General features: G+C 38.3%; 1 protein-coding gene across 2 annotated transcripts in view; it reads right to left on the bottom strand.

The window, feature by feature from the left end:
* The window catches only part of PPP2R5C (protein phosphatase 2 regulatory subunit B'gamma), an 86068-nt gene that overhangs the window by 48491 nt on the left and 11539 nt on the right, over positions 1 to 26038 (bottom strand). The window contains exon 3 of one of the 2 annotated variants that reach the window (XM_082485717.1): positions 17997 to 18156. In XM_082485717.1, the coding sequence (XP_082341843.1) occupies positions 17997 to 18156 (160 nt within the window). Of the gene's footprint in view, positions 1 to 6674; positions 6818 to 17996; positions 18157 to 26038 lie in introns of those variants that run through there. The other variant, XM_082485718.1, reaches the window with a different exon arrangement.

Below are 26038 nucleotides of genomic sequence, written 5' to 3' on the forward strand. Positions count from 1 at the left end.
CCAAAAAAGGCAAACTGAGCACAGGTAAAGGAAATTACCCTTTAAATGTTTACCAATTTTCTTATACTTTCCAAGAACTTGATAAATGACAATTATCTCTGGATTTTTAGACTTTTAACATGTTTTTATAATGCAGGAAGATTACCAGAAACATGTTGTAGGGATCTGTGGTAGAAATTACACCTTTTAACATTTTCATAAACAACACAGAAGATGAATAGTGAGGTCACGCAGTTTGTTAATGCTGTATTCATTGTCAGTTTAAGGCTTGTTAAAAAGAGCTACAGAAAAATCTCATGATACTAAGCAAATGAATTCAGTCTAAGATCTTTGCAAAAGCTGATAAATGTAAAAAAATGTCAGTGAAATAGCTGACTGAATACATTTATGAGTTCTATCTTATTCAGAAGATACTTTTAGAGTTATGGATATTCTGTAAAACACACATACCTGCCACAATTTTTTTTACTACTGCTGAGCTCCTAACAGAATATTAAGAAACGAACAAAATGACCTTTTAGTGTGCCAATATTTTTAATACTGCATGCAGTTCCAGTCACTCATCTTTAACAGTTTGAAAAAACATGGCAAGAACCATTTAGAACACTGTTGCACCAAAACCTGAGGGTTAACACAAAGGTAAAAGTACTACTAACAGGCATGGCTGGCACCAAACATTAAAAAGTCCGCCCTAGTAACAGAAGTGAAAAAAAAAAAAAAAAAAAAAGAAAAAAGATGTTTTACAATAAGAATATTGCTCTTTCAATCAAAAAAGTACATTAAAATGGATATTTTAATATTTTTAAGTGACAGTAAGGCCAGTCATGTTTTGGTCCCATGTGCAACAAAGAATGACAGAATCATAGAACAATTTTCACCAGAAGAGACCGTCTCATTTCTGCTAGTCTAATCCCTGATCCAAAGCAGGGTGAGCTAGATAAACACGGCTGCTCATTGCATTGTCCAGTCAAATTTTAAGTAACTCCAAGTACAGAGATTTCACAGCCCCTTTTGGAATCTTGTTCCAGTGTTTAACCATTTTTACCATGATTTTTTTTCTCCCTGTATACAATTGCAATCATCTGTGTTGCAACGCATATTGGTTACTTCTCACTCAAGCACTGTGGACCTCTGAGAAGAACCTGGCCCTCTCCTCTCTACCCTCCCATCAGTTAGCTGAAGACAAGATCTACCCTCAGTCTTCCTTTCCTCAGGTCAAACCAACCCAGTTTCAGTCTCTTTCTGCACATTGTGAGACTAACGGCTAGCGTTCTGCATGCTGAATTTGGTCTGTATTACTTCTGAAGTGTGAGCTTTGCACTCTGCTTCCCATTTAATTACAAAATGGATAATTTTTTTTTTTTTTTTTAGCTCAGAAACAATTCTTGCAAAGCAAGAGCCTTCATGATCTTTAGGAAGTATGGTTAGACAAAAGTATCTTCAGGTCAATTATTTTTCAAGAAAAAGAGACTGTGCTGGGTTCTTTCTAAAACAAAAGCAGTGAGCTTTCCTCCTTTAAGAAATAAATTGCATACTTCAGGTTTAAATGCAAAATGCACTTAAAAGTTGTTTCCTATGTTTACACATTGTCAAAAGGGACTTGACCTTTCACAGCCAAGTATGAAAATATAAAGTAAGTGGAAATGCACTTTGCAATAGCTAGATAGCACTCGGTTGCTTTAAGAACGTGACAGTAATTCATGGTGATCAGGTAATCTCTCAGCGCCAGATCGAAGGTGGCCCAAGCTCAGGGAAAACACCACTGAAAGGTGCTTGAAGCTGTTAGTACCTAACCCAACAGAACAATGATCTTTCACCACCCTTTGACAAGAATGCAAATTTCTAGCTAAATACTCAGATATTTACATCACAAAAACATTACCACCGGCATTTTTAGCTCTGTAGAAAAGCACAATGTGAAGATGGAATAGGAACTACCTTCCATGATCCCTTGCTCAGGATGAACACATACAAGGAGCACACAGAAAGAGTGGACAAAGTTAATATCACTTACACCTTCTCTGAAAAAGAGTCAAAGCATCTTTCACAAAATCTGAAGTAATGTAAGTAATGACAATTCCAATCTGTCAAAAAAAAAATAATTGCTGCTCCAGAAGGCAGAGAAGAAGGACAGACAATGAGATATTTGAAACAGGTTACGGCTTACAGGAAGCATCAGTTTGAGTTAGTACAGTATCAGGGTGTTCTCACCCTCCTTCCCACACGACTTTCAGTATGTCTTGCAAAACACCCTGAAAATAATTTTTGAAAAGCATGAACAGAGATTACTAATCCCAGCCAGTCGGCAACTAAACCACTAAAGTAACTTGTATATTCTGCTAATTCTGCCATTGCTGATCAGAGCATAGTTCCACCTATATTTTGTTCAAGTATGTGTCCCGAGTTCATAAAAACATTGGCATGTGGGCTATTCATATGTTGCTGGCTAAACAGTATTAAGAGATTTTTCTTAACAGCACTTAACTGTATTCCTAATGAAAAATGTGTGTCTCCCCACATATAAACATTTATAATCTGCCTACAGAATGAATTGCAATTATTTTCTACCTGCAACTGCACTCTGTACTACAGCTACAGTTTTCAGCAAGACAACTCACAACAGTAAATATAAACTGGTAACTCTGAAGTCTAGTGACAAATGTTTACTGTTTGTCCTAATCCATGCTGCTTTTACAGCTGCTTTCTTTGCTTGAAGTGCTGAGATGGAAATCAAAAGGTCATGATTCCTTCCCCCAGGCCTCATCTCATTTATGTGGATCCTCCTGTCAGGGCCTTGAGTGCACTTCCATCACCCTAGGGGTTCAGCTGCCAGAAGGGCTCCATAAGGAGAAAGATGCATCTTGAAAACACCATCCAGTTCTGCTTCTCTCCTTGTTGCAAAAACCTTAAATTCATAATACCGAATAACCCTCTTCTCTGTGCTGTCCTAATGGCATCTTCATAGCTACTGACCTGCCTATGCACGAAGATCCTAAAGGAGGTCTCCATGCAGATGTCTCATGATACCATGTAGCTTTGGCTACGGCATTTGTTTCACAGCCAGCTACAAGCCTGAGACTCTACCCAGGATCACAAACCACAGTAGTTATTCCATGGCCATAATGCCTGCTCAAACCAAAATTGTAATTTTCTTGGAAGCTTTGGGATCGTTTCAATACAAACTAAATTTTCAGTTCAGCATGATAACCAGTGACAAGCAGCTCAGCTGACCATTACGCACTATCTTTGTACTCCAGAAAGATCAATGCAGCAGTAGTAGAACTCAGATCTCCCGGAAAGCCTGTTGCGGGTGGAATGACCAAGGGCTCACTACCCCAGTAGACCAAACACTCTCGCTGAGCGCTTTCAGCACAAGCAAATAACATACAGTAATGGCTCCATGCCACTTGTGTTCAGTGTGGATTAGAGTCTTTTGCTGCTCGGTATTTTCCAGCAACGGGTCCAAAGTCATCTTCTGCAGACCTGATTTCTACATATTGGTCTTGAACAACTGCCAACAGCCTATGGTTGTGAACAAAGGGCATAGTCTCACAGTACTTGAATGAAGAAAGAAGAGCAGGTGTACTGACAGTGACCGGGGTCAGCCAACCGTCCAGTGGCTGCTGAACAACTCCACGGCGAAGAGGCACACCAAGCCAGGCAGTCAACACATCAGGATCCAGATCAGCGAGGTACTTGGCTGGACAACTACATCGCTGCAACCTAGCTAGGGCAACGACCAAGGCCAAGGGCCTGAGCTTAAAGGCAACTCCTGAGTGAAAGGGGAACCCTGATAAGACTTCTCACAGCTCTTTCCGCAGCAGGCTGACTCAAGATTACATAGCTGCACCATATCCAAGATGACCTTGAGCACAAGCAGCCAAATGAACTGCTGGAGGAGGGGGTATCTGGGGCCCTGACACCTCCTATCCTACAAATACCTACTGCTCCTCCTTACTGGTGATAGTGCAGATACCAGTGACAGCAACAGCAGTCAATACGATTCTGACACCCTTATTTCCTATTGACAAGTCTTGTAACATCAATTTTAACAACCATCTGCATCTATTTTTCCAACTGTGTTGTTTCGGCAAAGCTGTAAGTAGCCCAGACAATAAAGCTGTCTGCAGTTCAGGAGGGGCAGGAGGAAGGGGAGCAAGCTCCCATCTCATACGGGATCAGAAGATTTCCTTTTTATTCTGCAAACTTTACACACTCCATAAGATCCAGGTGCAGAAAGTGCTTTAGAATTAACTTTAAAAGCAGGACTGCAATTTTTATTTTCAAGGAAGTCCTGATAGTGTAGTCCACAAGGCTTCATAGATTTTTTTAAAAAAATAACATTAAGGCCAAATATGGTAGCTACGATATGAGTAAAATAAAATACAATATCTCAAAATTTTAGTTTAAAGGCTATATGAAATCGGTGGTAAAGCAGTATCTTCTCTATTACAACAAACTAGATCTACCAGAAACAACAGAGGGGCTTGCGCCCCCTTCTTTTGACACTGAGGTTTTAGCTCTTACAGCTGCAAAGAGGAGCACTTCTACTAGAAATTTAATCCTATACTGCAACAGATGATGTAGAAGGACAACTGTAAAAGCAGCATGGATTAGGACAAACAGTAAACGTGTCATTAGGCTTCAGAGTTACCAGTTAATTTTTACAGCTATTAATTTTATATGTATTGTTCTGTCAGGCTTCATTCTGGAGGCAGATCAGTACTGGTAACATCAGAGCAGCTACAGAGATGAGGTACACACAAATAAACCAAAGCAACTCCTGTATACATGTATGTATGGCAGAAATGCTTTTCCTCTCCCAGTGTCAAGAAATTCCTCTAGGCAGTAATACCAGAGACACATCCTATTTCCTCCCACCTGAAAAATGCAAAACAATTTCTCACTTATTTCTTAATTGCTTACAAGAAAGTCCACTCTCATGATCCATTAAAAAAAAAGGCAACCAACAAACCAGCCAACAAAACCCCTTAACCTCTATTTACTACTGTATTATTCAGTGCACCGAAAATTTAGGTCTTAGGAAAGTAAATTTCAGAACAGTTTCTTAAAATCCATTGTTTCCACAATTATGTATTTGACTGGAGCAACAACAGGGATAATATATTCACTGAAAAGAACCTTGGTATTTTATTGAGACAAAGGATTATTAATGTTCATCATTATAACATTTCATCATTCTGATTCCAACCTTGGTTTGTTTTCCTGACTTGCACCTTTAAAAGATGGTGCTTCTCCCCTTCCAAAAGGCAGCATCTACCAGAGAATTAAGGTGATTTGCACAGAGTGAAAAGCGAAGGCCTTTCTACAAGTCAGGCAGTTGCATTTATATTCCCTTGACGACAAACACTGGCCCTATTCTAACTCAAGGGAATTTTATCGCATTTCCCCCCCACTCACAGACCAAAATTAGAGTCTTCTAGAATACAGCCAGTCCCACTTCAGACAGAGGAGGATATGGCTCTTTTAAAAGGTAAAGAGAAATCCTGATTTCTTAATACATGAAAACAAGCGCTGCTGCTTAAAGGAGCAGGCTTCTGAACAGTTGGTGTTTTTTAAACTTTCAAAGCAAAATATTTTCAGTGTATGTAATATTAATGAAAAAAATACTCTTTTCAGTACTAACATCTAGGCTACACCAGTGAAAGCTGAGAAGCAAAGGTTATTAAGAATGGTATCAGCTGTGTGTTTTGCATATAAATGCCATTGTTCAAGGTGTGCTGGTCCCAGCTAATACATGTTCTGTTTTCATAAAAAGTTCTAAACTGAAACCACCTTAAGGAAGACATTAAAAAAAAACCCAAACAAACAAAAAAACCCCAGCTTTGGTTGGTTAACAGCCAGCTAAAAAAAATACACAAAAAAACCCCATAGAAATGCAAAATTTTACTAACTGCAAAAATACAGAACAAGAGATACACACTCCGTATTATGCAAAAGTGTCATACCAACATGTATTTTCCCCAATGAATTATATAAAAGTGTGGATTTGCAATGCACTAATTCTATACCCAAAAGAACATACTCTGTGAGGAAATTTAACATTCAGAACCGCACAAAGCCATACGCACACAAGAGCTTGCTTGTTAAAGCCGAACCGCATCTCTTCTAGGAAGCGCTTTCTGAATACATAAAGGATATTTTCATAATAAATGTCACATCTCTCCCCCCCTTCCTCCCTGACAACACTCCCAATTCTTTTACAAGCTGCAGAGGGTTTTAAAGGCGCTCTATCTGAACGATTCACACAAAAAAGGCTTTAAAACACACCAAACGTTTGCCCTTATTCTATAGAAACTGTATAGCGATAACTTGGCCCTCCCCCCCCCCCCCCCCCAGTACCTTTCTGGGGCAGTGACTTCACATCCTTTGACATCAGCACAGCTTGAAAGGGGGATGGGAGAGTTACGGCAGAAAGCAGTAAAACCTGCTTTTAACTACGGATTGCGATGCCTCTATGAATTCTTAAATCTGCCCGAAACGCATTGGAAAAAAAATGGATTTCGACCTCTGGCGGGGTTTACTGTGGCTGTACCGAACGGGAAGGGAGAGGGCTACAAAGGGACTTCCTGCTGCCCGTACCCCAGCGCCACAATAGCCATTTATTAGCTGGTGGAGGGTCGCGATCCCCTCGCACACGCACAATAACTCACCTCTAATATGCAGAAGGGCCACGGGCTGGAAGGGCCCATTGGAATTGGCTGCGTCAACCACCATCCTGCTGCCAGCTCTGTTACATGTCAACATCTAGGCTCCAGCAGGCAAGGCAATGTATTCCTTAAGGCAAGAAACCAGCCTCCATTTTAGTTTAAAAAAAGACAGAAACTGAAGCGCTCTGCAGCTGGAGGGAACTGGCTAGTTAGTGATGTCAGCGGGCGGGAGGAGCCCCATTGGCTAACGGCAGCAACTTAAAAATGACAGGGAGGAGGCCGCAAACGAGCGAGCGAGCGAGCGGGGCGGAGGGGAAGGGGAGGCGGTGCGGGGCTGTCACTGCGCCCCGCGCTCCCGCCCCGGCCCCGCCGCAGCCCGGCCCCGCCAGCCCCGACCCCCGGAGGCGACGCCACTTCGGCCTCCGGGGGTGGTCTGAAACCAGGACGATCTTATCGCCGCTCTGTTATTTCCTCCACAGATCATATTCAGTACGGCACCTGCTAGAAAGAGCGCTGGCATTTTGTTGTTGTTGGGTTTTTTTCTCACCCCCCCCCCCCCCCTTTTTCTTTCCTGAAAAAGCCAAAAGCTTCATCTTTCCTTCAATAAGGATGCCAAGAATTACCAAACAGGAGTTCAACTTAACACAGCGTTAACACACCTACAACTTCAGCTTTCAACAGCCATATTAAAAGGTAGTTCACAGTAAGACACAGGTCCTTGAATTATTATTATGACTATTATTATTAGTTGTTTATAAATATAAAACCTCATAAGCATTACCATGAAGTATTTTATGAGTCCTTACTAATATGTATGTTATGAATAAAAATATATACACATCCCATTCAGGAGATGAAAGCCTCATGTTTCATGCCCACCTGAATATTTCTTTCAATCTAGAAATGGACCTATCTTAAGTTTAACGTAACATTGGTAAACTTGGATATTGCAAAATTCAGGTTTTCCTTTCTAGAAAGTTCAATCATTCTAAGTAACTTTTTTTTTTTTTAATTATTAAAAACTAAAGTATTGCAGCACTAAGAACCAATATATAGACATGTGGAAACAGTTTTGCTGCCTAATCCCAGAAATACAAAGGAAGCACAGCATTACAATTTCTAAACTGTTTAGTCAAATGACTTAAGGTATTTGGAACAAAACTGTAAGAAACCTTTACTTCATCATATAAGACCTGCACATTTATTTTTACAATGAGCTATTTGAAGGACCATTTTGTCTCCTAGGTACCGCACCTCTGGGAGTGATGTTCAGAGAAACAAACAGGTAATGTTGTATTTGTACCATCTCCAAATCTGTGCTTCTCCCCAAATACAATTTGCACCAGAATGTCACCTTTAAATATTCGTTTAAATATTTATTATTTAAATATTATATGTTCTGACTTTATCTGCTCAAAAAAAGACGTACATCAAAAAAAAGAGGAAGAGTCTTTTCAATTAGGCAATTTGCTGATGAAAATTTGGAGCAAAAACAAATCATAGGGCATACGCATACCTGGTTAAAAAAATTACATCACACTACAATGATACACTGTCAAAGGTTAGTTAGAGCTGTACTGAATATTACTGAATTAGATCCAGGGAAAAGACTAACTGGGATATAAAGAAGAGGAATGTTACCCCTAAGATACATGAAGAAATCAATTGGCTTTACTGATTGCTGACAAGGTCCCACTTGAAGTAGTACCTCCTGGATGTCACACTCGAAGGATGTGAACATGATGAGAAAGCCCAAGGATGACCAATCTAGAAAATATTACTTGGTTAAAAAAAAATAAAGCTGTGGTGTTTGGTGTGGTGTGGGTTGGGGTTTGTTTGTTTGGTTAGTTTGGTTGGGATGTTTGGGTTTGTTTGGTTTGGTTTTTTTGATAGAAAGGGCTAGACTGAGAATATCCAAGTTTTTAAAAAGTAATTAGAGAGATGGAGGAAATTAGTTTTTCTACATTGACTATGGACAGTGAATTCCTCCTACAGCAAGGAGGATTAGGTTAGATATTAAATTAAATCCTCTCACAATACGCATAGTGAAACAAAATAGAGACCGCAAACTTTCCAATAATTTAAAAAATGGCCAAGCATAATGAATTATATAAATGTAGCTGATCCTGCTTTTGAGAAGAACATCAAAATGGACCACATGAACTTCTGATGCCTTTTTAAACCTTTTCCTTAAGACTACAGAGATTCAAATCATATGTCCTTCCAGTCTAGGCAAAAACAGGGGAGGTGTATTCTCAAAAATGTCAGGTTTTATATCCATATATCCCTTGGATATACCCTAGATGTGGAGTTTTAGTCGTATAAAACAAAAAGCTATCACAGAGGTATGCCTTTAACAAAACTAGATTTAAAAACAAAGCCAAGACTGATCTCAAAGTTTTCTATTTTCATATGCAGAATTTTGTAAGAAAATACTGATTCTTTTCCCCATCTAAAGAACAATTAGACTGTTCTATAGTGATAAGCCACAGTATGAAGCAGCAAAAATTAGGTTTAAAATTCCAGTTTGTCTAGTAACCACATCTTTAAGAGGCAGCTGCTCTATCTCTCCTCCTCCCTACTCGTGTCTTTGCTTTAATGGTCAACTGCTGCTTCTTTCTCTTTAAAACTCCCTGCAAAGATTAAAACGGATATGAGGACTGCTGGTACAACGGCACACAACTTAACTATGGTACTGGAACACAACAGAGCCAAAAGGGAATGTAACTGTAGTTACAGTGCCATTTCCTGTTTTATACAAAAACATGGCTTGAATAGTTGGAGGTTCATGAACAAATTTTATGTAATGGTTTAAGAGTGAACACCCCTACATTGCTCTTCACTAAAGAGAGTAAATGTGACATTCGCAGTGCTAGCAGTAGTATCAGCAGAACACGAAGTCACATTCAAGTAAGTTTTCTCTTGCAAGATGCACATAGCCTGTTCATGTCTTCCTCTTTGCAGGACTGTGTTACATCTGAGGCCAGTACTTAGTAAACTACCATGAAAGTGGTTCAAACAGCCATAATTCAGTATATTTCTGAATATATCTAATTCAGAAAGCAATACAACACAAACCAACCCATTAGTTACCTTAAAAGAAATATATTTCAAGAATAGCATCTGGTACAAAAATGCATTTCCCAGAGCAGATTGCAGAAGCTCCTTTCAAGTATTGGCACACTATTTTAACCAAGCCCAGCATTAAAGCTAACATGTATACCACCAAACTCACTCCTGTCTGTGGCCTTATTACATAGGTCACACATGTCATTTTTAAGAAATTAAGCGCAAAAAAATTAAAGAGTAAAAACTTGTGAGCATGCTAGTTATCCAGCAAACACAACCTTCTATTTACATATATTACTGCATTCAATGTTTGATCAGTAGAGGTCTTATAAAGGGAGAAGTTTAGTGCAGCAGCAAAAATGTTTAGGTCTGATTATAATGAAGACCCGTGCAATGGAACAAAATGTTCTTTTTGTAAAGTAGGGCATAATAAAAGGCATTTTAAGAGAGATCTAAACTCTGAAGACATAGGTTGGAATCTAGAAAATAAGAGAATACTACATTTTAAATCCTATTTTTATGGATTCTATCCAAGCTTCTGTGGAAACAAGTTTGGTAGGAAATGCTGCCAGTGACAGATGTAGAGCATTCTTCTAACACTTTCAGCTGCTGACTAATGAGTAGGTGTTTGATAGGGCAGTTGAAATGAAAAACGGCTCATTAATCCAAGCCTATGATTTCATGTAAAGCTAGCTAAAGAAAAAAAAAATATATCACACACTGAAGTGAATTATTTTTCTCTATAATCTTTTTTTGGTAGTTTTTTCACTATCATGTTTCTTAATCTTTAACATGTTACAAAGTAATTCAGACTGGATTATTGCTAAATAATTTAATATTAATGATCTGATAATCATTAAATATTAGAATATTTATTAATTTGATGGCTCATATTTTCCTATATAAACACCAAATAATTGACAGGGTTTGCTTTAGGAAATGTATATGCTTACCTCACACATTTTAATAGTTCTTCTAATAATTTAAAAGAAAATTAAATACAGGAAAGTCTGTTTATGCAACACTATGATAACGTTTTAAAGATCAAAGTTCAAAAACAAAGTTCCTAAATTCACATGGCAAAGAAAGTCTCCGCAGTTCTTTCACATGATACAATACATACACTCACTGACACCTAACCATACTGATGTAGGAAAGAGTGAGCTTCTGCAGTATTTTCCTTCATGGACTTTTTGTTTCAACAAATTCAATACAATATTGGGCTGCCAAGAATACTATAAAAGCATGAACACAGCCAGGACCAGAAGGATACTACTTAGCATACTGAATTAGTCCAACATAGTTCGTGTACAAGGGAGAAGAGCATCATCTGTTTCACAAAACTGCATTCATCTATGTTTTGCATGAAGATTCATTTCTTTTGCCTCAGTGTTTTGCCTTTTAAATGCATTACATCTTAGGGCAAATTATGTTTTATAGTAGCATTATCTTGTTTAACCTACCACCTTACTTTGCATAAAATACTTTTAGCTAAACAGTGATGCTACCACCTTGCAGTTGGGACAAAATTCCTTAATTGCCATGCATCCACACAAGAAGTGAGATTAAACTGGAAAGGCTGAAGTACTGCACTTTTGTTCTCCACCAAATTTACAACTGGCAGGAGTAGGTTTCTGCGATAAAAGTAACCTTAAACACCGAGATCTCCAGTCTCAACAGCTTACAAGAAAAGTGCTCCTCAAAACCCCAAAGTAGTCCATTACAGCCAATTCCCATAAATTCAACCATATAACATTTTTTGTATCACAAAAATAGACAGTAGTTTTAAATGAACAAGTAACACACTTGCTTGAGTTTGAACTTACCCTGATATGAGTTTGTGGAAATTACCAACATATATGGCTGAATTTCTCTACAGCACAGAGAACAATACTTTCTTTGCATTTTAATTTACCTTGACTATCAGTCTTGCTTACTTATCTGTACTCTACAGTTCAGAGAAACACACAACCACCTTCCATTTCTGACCTCCTGAGAAATTCTCACTTCTTCCTCCTTCCTCAATGTTACAACAGTTTTATCAATTAAAATTTTGTCCGTTTTTTTAAGTATCAGAATCTTAAACTGGAATAAACTCTTCTTCAGTCTTGATTCATCAGACTTTAATATCCCACAGATGATGAAAACAGAGCTATCTCCTAGACAGCCATTTATGACTTAAAAACATTAGGAAAGCTTTAATAACACTTGCATCCCTATCAGAGTCCTGTATCACATGCCAACAAGTTGAGACACCACTCTGATGTTCTCCTCTTGCACAGAACAGACCCAGAATTTGGCATAGCTCTAAAGTCTCTGCTTGAAAAAAACAAAGAAACGATGCACTCTGCATAAAACATGCTCAGAAAAATGGCACCCTTATGACCTGTCATGTTCATTATTTCTTTTTTCTCCCTCTTTTTTTTTTTTTAAATAGATATGACTGATAGTATTTTTAATGTTGAAATCATGTTAAGTCAGAAACAGACATCACCACCAGAAGGTCAAAACCAGGGCTAATCAACATGTATGGCAAGGTCTTCGACAACAAAATGCTAGAATCTGTTTAATTGTATCACATGCAGTTATTCTACATTAAGAAAACAGAACGGTATTCTATATTCTATACTTCGCAGCACTAGAAGTCAGTATGTACATCCACATCTGTCAACGTAGCTCATTTCTTTATAAGAATATTGTATCCATACTTTCAAGATCAAAAATCCAAGTCCAAGATGTAAACTAATTCTGTAAATAAATTAGGAACTGTATTCAGAAATAAAAGCTGAATTGCAATCACCATCTTTAAGATTACATAAAACAATGTTCAGTTTTATCTAGTAAAGAAAACCCAACCCCGAACCCACGAACAAAACCATGACACTGGCATCATAGGAATCCTCTATAAGGCTACAAAAGGATTCCATCCATAAGGCTATAAAAGGATTCCATCCAGCTTTAAAAAAACATATACAGAAATGCTACAAAAAAAGCATATTTTTGAATCATGCTCAAATTTACATATGCATGACTAACACATGGTCATTGGGAAATTTTGCAACACTTCAGAATATTAAGGAGTACTGATCTTTTTTTTTTTTTTCCAAATCCGTTATTCTAGGACTGACAGAGAACATTATCTTTTAATGAATATTACTTGCAGGTTAAAGTTAGATTTGTGACACAATCATATTTGACAGTGTATAAAACCTTTTGTCCCAGTCACTGTATCTTAATATTGTAATTAAGAATTCTCACTACAACATTCTCTTACGTATTCTAGGGATTCAGAGCACATCCTTAAAAAGCTCACCACTTTGTACAATTTATCTCTAAACGCTGCACATTTACAGAGTTTACTAAAATCAGCACATCCTTGCAAAATAACGTGTACAAATACAAGTATGCTCACCTGTTTGTACTGTTAAAAATCCCTTGTAGCATATAAACTAAATGTACATAATGGGCAAGAGAGCATCTTCGAAATACATAATTAGCAAGACTGTACCATGGGGAAAAAAAAATGGCAACCTGTAATGGAAGTATTACTAAAATGATAAATTCTTATTACTATAAATTCTCATTTTTAATAACATGTACATTTTCAAATCATTAAACTTAAATTTTACTTTTCTGTATTAACAGTCTTGAATAGAAGTGAAACACATTAACATTTAGGTTGCTGTTAATCAGTTATGAAATGCCACACTGCTGGCTGTTATATTTTTTTTGTTCCTTTTTGATCTTGGTCAATTACTCACTAAGTCCATCACAGCAGCAACCTGGGTCCTGCAGATGTCAACACTTGCCCAGTACTCTTATGCGGTAAGGGACAACTATATGCTAAGTAAAAATCAGAGATGAAAAATAGAATTTTACTTTTTAATTTTAAAAAAAAGATTACAAAAAAAATTCCAGGGAAAATTTAGAAAACATTAAGTCTGATCTCCTAATGGTTTAGATACTAAACTAAACTTATAGAATTTACAAATGTTTGTGTGATAGTTTTCTTAATATGCATGTAAGAGAAGGGGGGGGGGAAAGGCAGCTAGACCTGGAACTAAATGCAATTACGTCATTAAATAAAAAAAAGGAAGAAGAAAAGAAGAAAGAAATATCCTTCCTTTTCCTCAGCACTAAATCCAGGTCACTTTTTTGTTTAAAGTTTTAGAGACTGGATCTGTATCATGATCTTTGGATACTAGCTCCATGAGAGCTGAAGTAAAAATGTATTATTATTACAGCTGTCAAGCGCACAAGCAACAAGCACGCAATTCATAACATATCATGACATACCCAAAAGTTTCCTCTCAAAATTGAACCAACACAGCTAGATGGCTAGCACATATATATCACATATTCAAGCTCTACAGCTTTTTCCAGTATAGAATATCTTTAGGTGTCAGAAGTTCATAGAAGTAACATAAAATCAAGAACGAAAGTGAGAATGACCCATCAACATCACCAGAAATAAGTGCCAGCACACAACAAACTAAAATCACAGCCCCTGTGGAATTATTTGCTAATTAACTATGGAAAAATTACCCATACTGTAACAATGAATTCAAGCTTCTTGCCTAAAGTTGAAACAGGTAGTTGCAAAGAACACAAACTACTTCAGTGAGTCAGTGGTCAGGTACATACAAGCTCAGATATGCTACTTTAAAAATATATTTATTAAATATTCATATTGTAAACTTAGGCTGTTTACCTAACACAGAATACATTTCTAAATTTGTAAACAATTTCAATATATACTAAGTTACAAACTATTTTCTTAAGAAAGCAAAACATGAAGAAACCGGTAAGTTTCTGAAGGCTGAAACACCCTTCACCATTTACATTTGATATAACCAAAGCATTAATCTGGAAGTTTTCAAGTCATAATAAAACAAAACACACCTTTAAAGCCAATAAGTAATTTTTTCCCAATAAACAACTGGAAACAAAAATCAACTTTCTGTATGTGAAGTACCTGTACTACAAATGTTAGCTAACAAGAAGAACTGGATAAGCAGAAATTAACATAACGCAAGTTTGTTGGCACAGAAGTTTTCTTTTTTGGTGAAAATCGGTACAACCTTTTTGAGACATTTGACACAGTTCTGAAGGCCTGTCTCCAGAGATACTTCTGGGTTATCTGTGGGCAGACAAGCTACCTATTTTACTTGAACTAAATCAGGTTGCATCACACTGTGCTGCAGGGAGCTTCTCCGGCTTGCAGCTTTGCTAATATATGGGATCTTGATGCTCCAACAAACCAATTGCATCAGACACTTCTCTTTTCTATGTTCATCTCTATTCTTAGAGCCTCTTACCTTGTAATTTATTTCCTTTTCTATTTGCATTATCTGAGCCATCCTGCTCCTCCATTTCCTGACTAAACTGAGGGTGTACAATGTTAAACATAAGCTGCTCCAATGAATATAAATCATACCACACTAATACCAGTCACCAGGGCAAATAGGCTGGTATTTCCGGAAGCCTATCATCAGCACTTTCATGCAACGCCCAAGAGAAAGTTCGCAGTGTGGCTGAAGACCAAAAATCGAGACTATTTCAGATTAAAAGGCAAAGTATTTCCTGAATAAGAAACCTTGACAAAAACCCACTTTGGCAGCTCCTCCTTTCCCTTACCACTATTTCAAGTGATCTGCTGACCTCAACTCCAGCCCTATGGCACTGAAGCAAGGTGGTTATTTCAGCGGTACCACAGGCCATTTACAGCTTACCAGTTATGAGCTTTCACAGATCTAATACGCACCTTCAAGTAGGCAAAGATAACCCCATGCTATATGCCGAGTTTAAAACACAATCTCATGTAAAGTACATCACACCACACAGTACATCACACCCAACATTTATGAAGAAAATAAACATCTCTTGGTCTGCTACAGATAGAAGAAAGGTTTCCCAGGCACTGTAGCCATAAAATACAACCACCCTTCACAAATAACTGGAGTTTGACAGCTGGAAAGTGGTTAAACACAGCTAACCTGAAGAAACCCTACATTCTTCCCTTCATAAAAGTTAAACCCGCCTTAATAATCTCAGACCTTTAAATTACAGCCTCCATTCTGCTTCAACTCCCGTTCAGACACAGACATTAAACAACATACTTACAGCTGTCCAAAAAGAAAGTTTCCCAGCTTCACCTGACCCACTGAACGCACATCAAGTCACGTATCTATGCATGCATTAGGAGAACATGGTGACTGGCTAACAGCATACTCAGCAACCCTAATAGGTGGCAATTAAGTCATGATTGAGCATGTGTAGTGAGCACGGCAACTATACTGACACCTGCTATGATCCATGAGATTGGACACAGCTTTATTAGTAAAGGTAGTAATTGCTACCCATCAGCAATTGCACCAGTGTTTCATAACAGAGTTTGACCCTCGACAGCCTGGGGACACACATACAGCATCAGACATCCACCACCAATCAGCTCAAGATATTTTCTTTTGTTTCACTTGAGAGCGGGGGGAGCGATCGCAGACTGAAAGGCAAATATAATGCATATGCACAACAATACTTGTACCATTTCTTCACATCTAGGTATGCTGCATCAAAAACGCGAGAACACTCTCAGAACATACCTTATACAGTTTTTAAGACTTTTTTTTCCCCGCCCTTCATTGGCTGACTGGTTTAAACAGCAACAGACCCAAGGTGGAAACAGATCTAAAACTTCACCCTACCCACAGATTACTTTCCCCCTCTCCCATCTGCACTCATTTTTCTCATTTCCAGCTCACTGTCCACTCTGCTTCTAATTGAATGCTCAGTTCTAGTCTCCTGGGGCTGGCAGTCCCAGGTACTACCAGAAACATACTATTTAAAACAGGACAAAATGTAGGTTCTAGACCAAGTAACAAACATTTTTCTTTGCAGATGAGCCTTTGAACAGAGGGTTATGCCGGTCAATAAGGCTGTATGCATAACTTCTCATAAAAATCACTACTTTAATTCAGTGTCATTTGCTTATGTCACACCCTAGATTTGACACCTTGTGCATGAACCTATGTCAGTTTTAAAAATAGGACATATAATTAAGAATCTGTGGTGCTAAGTATTCTTATTTACAAATTTAATAAAATAGATTGAAATTCACTAATTCAATAAACAGCAGTTAAGTCTTGAAAAATTTGAAGCAGCATCTTGTATACAGACTGCTATACTAACATGACAGACAATATTTCATATTCTTTTTGTAAAAACGGTGTCTGTGTGAAGAGAAGAATGTTGCAGTCTAATCTAATCTGTATGAAAAGCAGTATAATTCATGTGGGCTGAGAAGCTGAGTTTCTGATTTTCAAGAAACACTCATGCCGTATATCAAGAAAACAATGACTGGAGGAAAAAGTCTTATCCGTTGACATTTTCACATTGCCTACAACAGTACTACTCAACATTTCAGCAATCTATTAGGCTTTCACTGACAGCTTTGGACACTGGAAAGCAGTATGCATCACACTTTGAAACAGTTTTGTTTACTTGGTTTTTGATAAACCTTCATAGCAAATCAGTTGCTCATAACCAATAGAAAAGTGCATCTGATCACACCTGAAAATTCTACCCTAACACTACTACAAGCTACCATAAGCACACTATGCAAACATGTATCTACACAACAGCCAGCAGCTAAAATAAAGATAATAAAAGCTGTGTTAGTAAGAGAAGATGCATCAATTGTCATCATCTTTTCATCAGATGACAGTAAATATAATTCTAAAAGATCACGAAGCCTTAAAACTGACAAAGAAAAACTTCATAGTCACTAAAAAGATGAGACTCTGCTTGACCCATCCTCAGGAAAATCAGACCAATAAATAGCAACAGACCAGGTCTTCTCACAATGCCAAGAGATATTTTAGTACAAACAAACTAGGGTTTGAGCATGCTGCACTGAAGACAGACGACTGACATTTCACATAGAGAGTCCAAATATTCTGCTTTCATGTGAGATGAGTGAATAAAATTTCACATAGACATTTTTGGGTTGAAGAAACATCGATATTTCTTATACTGATTGCCAAGATGGCAACACACTGGAAGTCCTCGTATAAGGAATGAAAGAAAAGAAAAAAAAACCCAGTGCACTTGAGCATGCGAGTATGTGCAAGTTTGCACATGTGTATACTTGATATATAGTGTAGGTTTTCCAGATATAAGAAGTATGATAGTTGAGATGCTTCTCTGTCTCATGCCCAAGGTCTCCCACAAGAGTCATTCTAATTTGGAAAGACATACCTTTTAAAGCTGGCAGTTTTTGAAGCTCCCTGTTATTGCTAACATTAAACCGTGAAGAACTCTGCCGCTTTTCCTTCTTCAATACTGTCTGTGGTGCTGGTACTTTGATTTTAGATAGTTGTGCTGGGGGAGGAGTGCTGTTTGATTTTTTGTTTGACACCTGTTTAAAAAGAAATGAAAACGGTTAATTGCAGCTGAACTTAGAGAGAAAATCTTCTAAAAATGATTTTTGTTACAGGAATAAATTAAGCAAAAGCAGCTTTTAATCAAATAGCTGTATTCATCCTTTGAAAGTATATCTATCTAGTCTTCTGTTTCCTCTTTTCAGTGTTCATTTCTGGACCACAGACCTCATATAGACAGGAAAAGATCAACTTGTTACATGCACTAGCCCATTTGTTCGAAGTTACCAGCCAATTGAAAAGAAATTTTCAAGTAATGTAGTTCCTCAGCTGCTCTCACCTTTTCCCTGAGAATTCCAGGTCTCCAAGGTATTTGGCTGTCTACCTTCAGCTTCAAAGGGATCACAGGACCTTGTCTGTTCACAGCAAGTGAACCCTTCACTGCCTATTTGTGCTGTGCCTCGCTGCTAGAGTCCTAAGCTTGGCTAGGGCATTCGGGCTTTGATATAAAGTTAAAGCAGCAAGTCTTATTGCAGTGGCTTCAGCAGCTTCTAAAACATACATGAAGACTTGTAGCAGTTTACTGCATACTCGGAGCAAGTTGCTTTTACCATAATAATCTTTATCAGATTGTCACTATACCTCTCTATGAAGCAAATAACATAAAACCAGAAAAATGGTTGCCACCTATAGGTTGCCAGTCTGCTGTTACTTCCCACACTGCGTTTGACAGTGCTGCCTCTCAAGCTGAATAAAATGCATCATTAACAAAAGCCTGTCAGAACTTGTGATGCTGCCTTTCTCATTCCTTTTTTGAAGAAAAGCAGGTTCAAAGTAGGTAATAGTTTTCACATTTAACTTTTTACATATGAATAATTTCATTATGTTCTTTACAAGAACGATAAAACATCTAGGAGTGACCTACACTAAGAATACAGAAACAGCTGAGCAGGAAATCTTACTGCAAGTATCATAATTCATTTTACAGCACCTTGATTCGCTGTAGAAGCCTTTCAAATTGGCAGACTATTTTACACTGAAGTACACACATCTGAAAATATACCTTGGCACTTTTCTCTTACAGAAAAGACCATATTCTCCTTTTCAGGAAGTGCCCATGTGGTAACAAACAGAAAAAAAAAAAATCAGATGGGAATGGGATTCAGGATGGAAATCAAGTTCTAATGCTGCTACTTTGGCAGTTTGACTGGATTTAATTAAGAGTTTTGTTAAGTATAGTAGATAGAAAAACAATGTTTCATTCCTGCATGAAAAAACATCAATGGCATTTTCACAGGGATACGGCTAAAACAACAGAAACCACTTTTCTTCATGTTCTACAAAGAATTTCCAGAATAGCTTATTCATCAGCAATGTCCATATAGTCTGGAGGTGTACGCATTCAGCACACATGGAAATGTTACCATACATAAATTTATCTATCTTTAGAGTCTCTAAGACATTAATTTTATTCAAATTTTGTTCTAGTAGCATAACTGGGGGAGAAATGTATATGCTTCAAGAACAGATTAACAATTGTGTTACATTATACACACAGTACTCAGTACACCGAAGATATGACTGAAAGCAACATTTAGTTTCCATTGAACACATTTAAGATTATTATTTTGTGAATTTAGTATCACAATAGCAAAAACCCTTCCAGCCTTACAGAACAAATAAGGGGAGACAATACACTGAACACCACAAGTCTTAAGTTACCAAAAATATTCTAGAACTTTTTCAGTAAAAATGGTATACATTGGCAAGTTAAAAGCATTTATGTACAAGAAATACCTGTGAAATAGTCTGAAAAATGCAATGTAATGTTTTAATCCCAAACACTAAATGCTTCAAAAACTTTTAGCGGAAATACAAGTGATCTGCAAGGTAAATTCTATTCATTAATTCAAGTTTAAAAAAAAAAGCATTCCAAGTAAAAATACGAATAGGCTAAGCAGACAGAAAAACAGCACTGAAAATTAGGAAGCAATGACCTACCATGTATTAAACAATAAAAGCTAATTAAGATGCATTGTAAACACTATGACTGCACAGGATTCTATACTTTCAATATTATACTTGAGCCTAATGGTGTTTTTCTGAACTGGCTATCTTCCACTGACACCTGTTTTTTGTTCATTACTTGGAACAGGAAAAGCCGCTTTCCTGCTTCCTCTATTCCCAAACAAATTCTCATTTTCAAATTAATGAGTGCTCATATGTGTCTGTACACATGTGCACACTACGGCATCGTAAGGTAACACACACCTCAGGGAACCAAGTATTTTAAATTGCAGATGAATTCTAAAATTAGCCAAAAGTGGTTATTTAAGAGGATGGGTAACATTTCTAATTAGAAATGTTGAAAGCAAGCATTTTTTGTTGCTATGGCAACTTCCCATCTAGCAGTGATGACTCCAGTGTAATTCTAGCCCTGAATCACTGGCCAATTTATTCGACAGATTTCCTCCTCCCTTCTACCATCAACCATGATCCTCCCTGCTTTGCAATCATGTTCCAGTCATTCCGCCAGCACATACCTGAATGCTGCCAAAACAGTTTCCAGTTCATTACTATTTGAATAGTGCACTACACAGCTGTACACAGAGACCTCTGCAAGTAGCACTATGGTGCTACCACAAGAGAACTGGCTCCAGAGCTTGCAGATAACCAGCCCTTGGATAGAAGGGCACCTGGAGAAAGTGAGTTAAGTCAACTTAAGACACCCAGCTCAGCAATCTTAACCACTCTAAAAAGAAAACAAATTCAGACTAACAAGTCTGTGTATTAATTTGCTAAAGATTTCAGGGTAACATACCTTTTATGAAGCTACAGTCCTCATTAGTTCAGATAGAGAGCCAAGCTCAGCTTCTTCCTCCTGGTAACAAACCAGACTACTCCAGAAACAACAACTCCTGAGAATAACTGATGGACATTCTGCTACATCAGTGAACAATTCAACTTATTTGACAGCAGAAGACTCAAACTACTCATACATTTCTATCAATTCTCTTCTTGTGACTAAAATGGGAATTTCCTATTCTTCCCCTTGTTCTAGCAAACAGCTCCCTCCTACCCAAATGTTTATATGCTCAGACACATTCAATCCCAAAAGTACTAATAAACCCCTAAAAACGTGTACAAATTACTCTGAAAAAATGTCAGACCGAGAATGTGTTTCTTCAGATCATAATTAAAACACAACTCTCAGGTTTTCTGGTTAATTTAGTTTTTAAAAGTGAGAGCTTTAAATACTTTTATGAACATTAAGACAGTCAGGACCAGTGTGATTCTGACTTTTAACTCCTGCTTTTAACAATTGCAAAAACAAGAATTTATGTTCCTCAGTTCCCTTGAATAAGCTTAAAATGAATTCAAGAGAGTGAACGGCAGGAAGGAGAGAAGGCTTCTTGCCAGTCACAACAGTTCAAGATACATAGTCCTTGCATCTCTTCTTCCCTTGAGTCCTCCTGCATCAAGCAAAATGTGCCACATTCCTTGTCTTAACATCACGGTTCTGAGCACAGTTGGATGCTTCATTCCCCCCAACTTGTACACAGGCGAGTACAGATCAGAGCACAACACTAAATCTGTGACCAGGCAAAGAAAGATATGAGAAGCCCAAGCACATCTATAGTTACAGCCTGTTTTTCTCTTTAAATTAAATCAATCATCAAACAGTCCACATAGCAACTTTTACTTCTGGCCAGCCACCTAAGGCATAAGAGAGAGAGAGTACTGGGATCTGGAAGGAGGGTCCACCCAGCTTTCCATGTATATCAACAAGTCTTTCAGAAGACCCTATTCCTCCCTTTCTGACAGTCCTCCCAAAAAATGGTATTTGAGCCACCTTGACCAAACATGGGCAACCACAAGAACTCTGTCTGACCTTACCTTTCAAACACACTCACTAATAACTGAATTAGACAAAAGCACAGAAAGCCTTCTGCTCCACAAAATCAAGACTAGATCCTCCACAAAATTAAGCCCTCAATCCTTCCAAGCCAAGCCTAGAGTGGAGTGCACTCTGGAACGATGCAGCAAGCTTTCATACAGCTTTCTAAGATAAACTGGTCAGAGCAGAGTAGGATTTAGATATGACAATAAAATCACCTGGATGCACCTGTCATTCCAGATTAAAAAAAACGTGACGGTTTACTAGTGACAAAATCAGATCACCTCCTAAGCACAAGACAAGAGTGATTTTCTCTCTCTTGACCTGAAGAAAACATGGTGCTAGGCAGCACCCTATATGGTGTTTCTTGATGTCGACCAGCCTAACACTAATTCACAAATTTCTTCCCTCTAATGAGCATCACCACTGAATTCAAGTTTATATCAGCATGTACACCATGCCAGGAAGGCAGCAGCAAGCCACATACCAGCAAGAACATTGATAAAAACTCTGGACTACAAAATCTGGGTAAGTGAACCTTGTACCAATTAACACATGATTAAGACTCCCTGTGAAATGCAGGTATGCAGAGCAAAAAGCACATAACGCTTTCTATGAGAATCATCAGTCTGAATCTGAGAATAGAGGGAAAATGCTTATATTAATGTAGAATTAATCCCTTCTTTCTTTTCCTTTTGGTATAGGAAGTAGCCTCCATGGATTTATTTTTCATTAAGATAAACAAAAGTCTGATCTATAGCACCCAGAAGAGCTCATTTCTTGCCAAAGCAGCCTCAAAAGGGTCTTTGAAAGCATTCTGGATTATATCTAAAATTTACTTACAATGTAACTGAAACACAATTTATTGAAACTACACAAAGAACATGAGAAAACAGGTAGTAACTTCTGCAGTAACTTCAGAGTAGTGTGAAAATGTGCAAACACTCCAGGAACCTCGAACTTTGCTGCAGAGCTCTCCACTTTGCAGATCTTCATTTACTGCTCTGTTTTGGGGGTGGAAACAGGGACAGATCATATATGGCATGTGGCCCAGTAGCCATCAACCTGGTAAATATATCCACAGCATACCTGCAGGAGGTGGGCTGGTGGTAAGACTAGCGGTTGGGACCAAGACAAGTTGTTCAAGACAGCATGCTACCAGGAGAACAGTATTTGTCAGCCGATTTCAATGTTGTGTTGTTAACTCCACCAGTTTAACACACCTTCCAACAGGACAACATCAGAATCATGGAATGGTTTGGGTCAGAAAGGACCTTAAAGATCATCTAGTTCCAAACCCCCTGCCATGGGCAGGGACACCTTCCGCTAGACCAGGATGCTCAAAGCCCCATCCAACCTGGCCTTGAACACTTCCAGGGATGGGGCTTCCACAACTTCTCTGGGCAACCCGGGCCAGTGTCTCACCACCCTCACAGTAAAGAATTTCTTCCTGACACTTTATCTAAATCTACCCTCTTTCAGTTTAAAACTGTTACCCCTCTTCCTATCGCTACACTCCCTGATAAAGAGTTCCTCCCCATCTTTCCTGTAGGCCCCCTTTAAGTACTGAAAAGCTGCTACAAGGTCTCCCTGGAGCCTTCCCTTCTCCAGGCTGAACCACCCCAACTCTCAGTCTGTCATCATAGCAGCGGTGCTCCAGCCCTCTGATTATCTTTGTGGCCCTCCTCTGGACTTGATCAACTCTTGTTATTATGGTATCAAAAATATGGCCTGACAGAGCTATGCAGACAGTCTGCAATAATTCTAGTTCATGCAAGTAGTGCCCAATCACTGGTAAGGAGTTCATTATGGAGCAGCTAGCTATGATCTTTAACATCCGCGTTTTCAATCTACAGAGACTGAACACAAACTATAGAAAGCTTTATATGGATTCTTAATTATCTAGACACATTAAAAGGGGCACTGATTCATAAACAACTCTGTTATAAACAGCAGGGAAACAACATGTTTGCTGGGTACCATTTTGTATAGCAAATGGTTCTGAGGTTCTCACTTTGTTGAACACTCTTGCTACTATGCCATTATTGTTCATGAGTTTCACTGCCACAAGATTGTTTGGACAGACAACTTATGGAGGAGCCTCTGGAGATGCAGTTTATGGTGCTGAATACTTTGGCTGGTTTCACACAGAACGCAATTTAGATTTCTATTGTTTTTTTCTCAATAAAATAATTTGCCAGGATGATACCTGTATTGGCCTGCTAGAATGATCTTCGCAGCTGCCTTCCTAGCCAGTATGTTTATTATTATTAAAGATTCTCTCAGTGGTTGAGATACTACCACTGTATTACCCAGTGTCTCAGCAGAACTTACTACATTTTTATTTCGTGTGATAGCAAGAGCTGCATCCTACAACTTTGAGGATCCACGTTATTATAATGATAAACAAAAAGATTAACTTTTCAACAGGGTGGTGATGACAAAGTTTATATATTTTAGCACAGTGTAATCAACACTCACTGATTTACTTTGTGGTACTCGTTTAGCAACTGTCATTTTGCATTTACATATAGCAACGTTACTGCTGGCTATTCTTGATGCCTATGAAGTTCCATTAGTGTTTTGTCAGAGACAACATGGAGTTTGTTGAATTGCATCAGTGACTGGAAAGTTCTCTACAAGCAGTGAAGGTCATATGGCCCTTTCCACTCTGGAGGGATGCCCACAGCAAGTTTTACAGTCGCAGACTGTTTTAGAAGACTGATCTACAACTTACTGAAGCTCTTCTGCCTTTCTTGCTGGTGTTTATTTTTCATGACAAAGCATTGCTTGTATTTCCTGTTAGCTGCTTAAACACACAGCTCAATTTTTATCTCCTGAAGAATTGTATCATCACAGCTTTGTGCAACACACTTGACTTGCAACACATCAAACCAAACCTGACGATTGCTAAAGATGTCTCAGCTCGGTGTACTGCATCCTTGACATTCTTGCACTGTAATTTTACATTCATAGCTAAATATCAGTAGCATAAGGCTTATTTTCCATTTCCTCCTCGTAAATTTAATTTTTTTAAAAAACTAGCTTACTCCAGGAACAAACTGACATTTGATTCCTTTCAGTCAGAGATCAGTTCTGCAGCCTGAGGTTGTGGACTATTGGCAAAGATAAGGTGCCCAGGGTCAGACTGTAAACGGATTCATGCTGTTTAATGTTTGCTGAAATACCAGCATCAGTGAGCACCTGGTACTTCACTGTGCTGGTTTTAGCTGCGATAGAGTTAATTTTCTTCCTAGTAGATAGTATGGGGCTATGCTTTGGATTTGTGCTGGAAACAGTGTTGATAATATTCATCAGGCTGGGAGTGAGTGCACAAGAAGTTGGGAGGGGACACAGCCAGGACAGCTGACCCTAACTGACCAAAGGCATATTTGACGCCATATGATGTCATGCTCAGCATATAAAGCTGGGAGTAGAAGTGGGTAGAAAGAGGAAGGGGACAATGTTTGGAGTTACGGTGTTTGTCTTCCCGAGTAACCCTCACACATGATGGAGCCCTGCTTTTGCAGAGATGGCTGAACACCTGCCTGCCAATGGGAAGTGGTGAATGAATTCCTTGTTTTGCTTTGCTTGCATGTGCAACTTTTATTTTACCTATTAAACTGTCTTTACTTCAACCCACAAGATTTCTCACTTTTACCCTTCTGATTCTCTCCCCCATTCCACCGGGGTGGGGGAGTGAGCAAGCAGCTGTGGGGTGTTTGGTTGCCAGCTGGGGTTAAACCATGACATTCACAAACACAGGCAGCAAAGCAACATTTGTTTCTAAATGAATCTTTTATAATGAAACTTTAAAGAAATAAATGCCCCCAGAAAAGGAAAATTTGTTACCTGCAACCTTCAGTTATCTAATTAAATATGATTAAATATGATATATAATGATATATATGATACATAATTAAATGATATATAATTAAATATTATTAAATATGATCCGCCCACTGTAGGTGAAGATCAAGTATGAGACCACCTGAGGAATCTGAAGGTGCACAAGTCCATGG

The sequence above is a fragment of the Vanellus vanellus genome (genome assembly GCF_965231255.1).
Source record: "Vanellus vanellus genome assembly, chromosome: 6".
NCBI lineage: Eukaryota > Metazoa > Chordata > Aves > Charadriiformes > Charadriidae > Vanellus > Vanellus vanellus.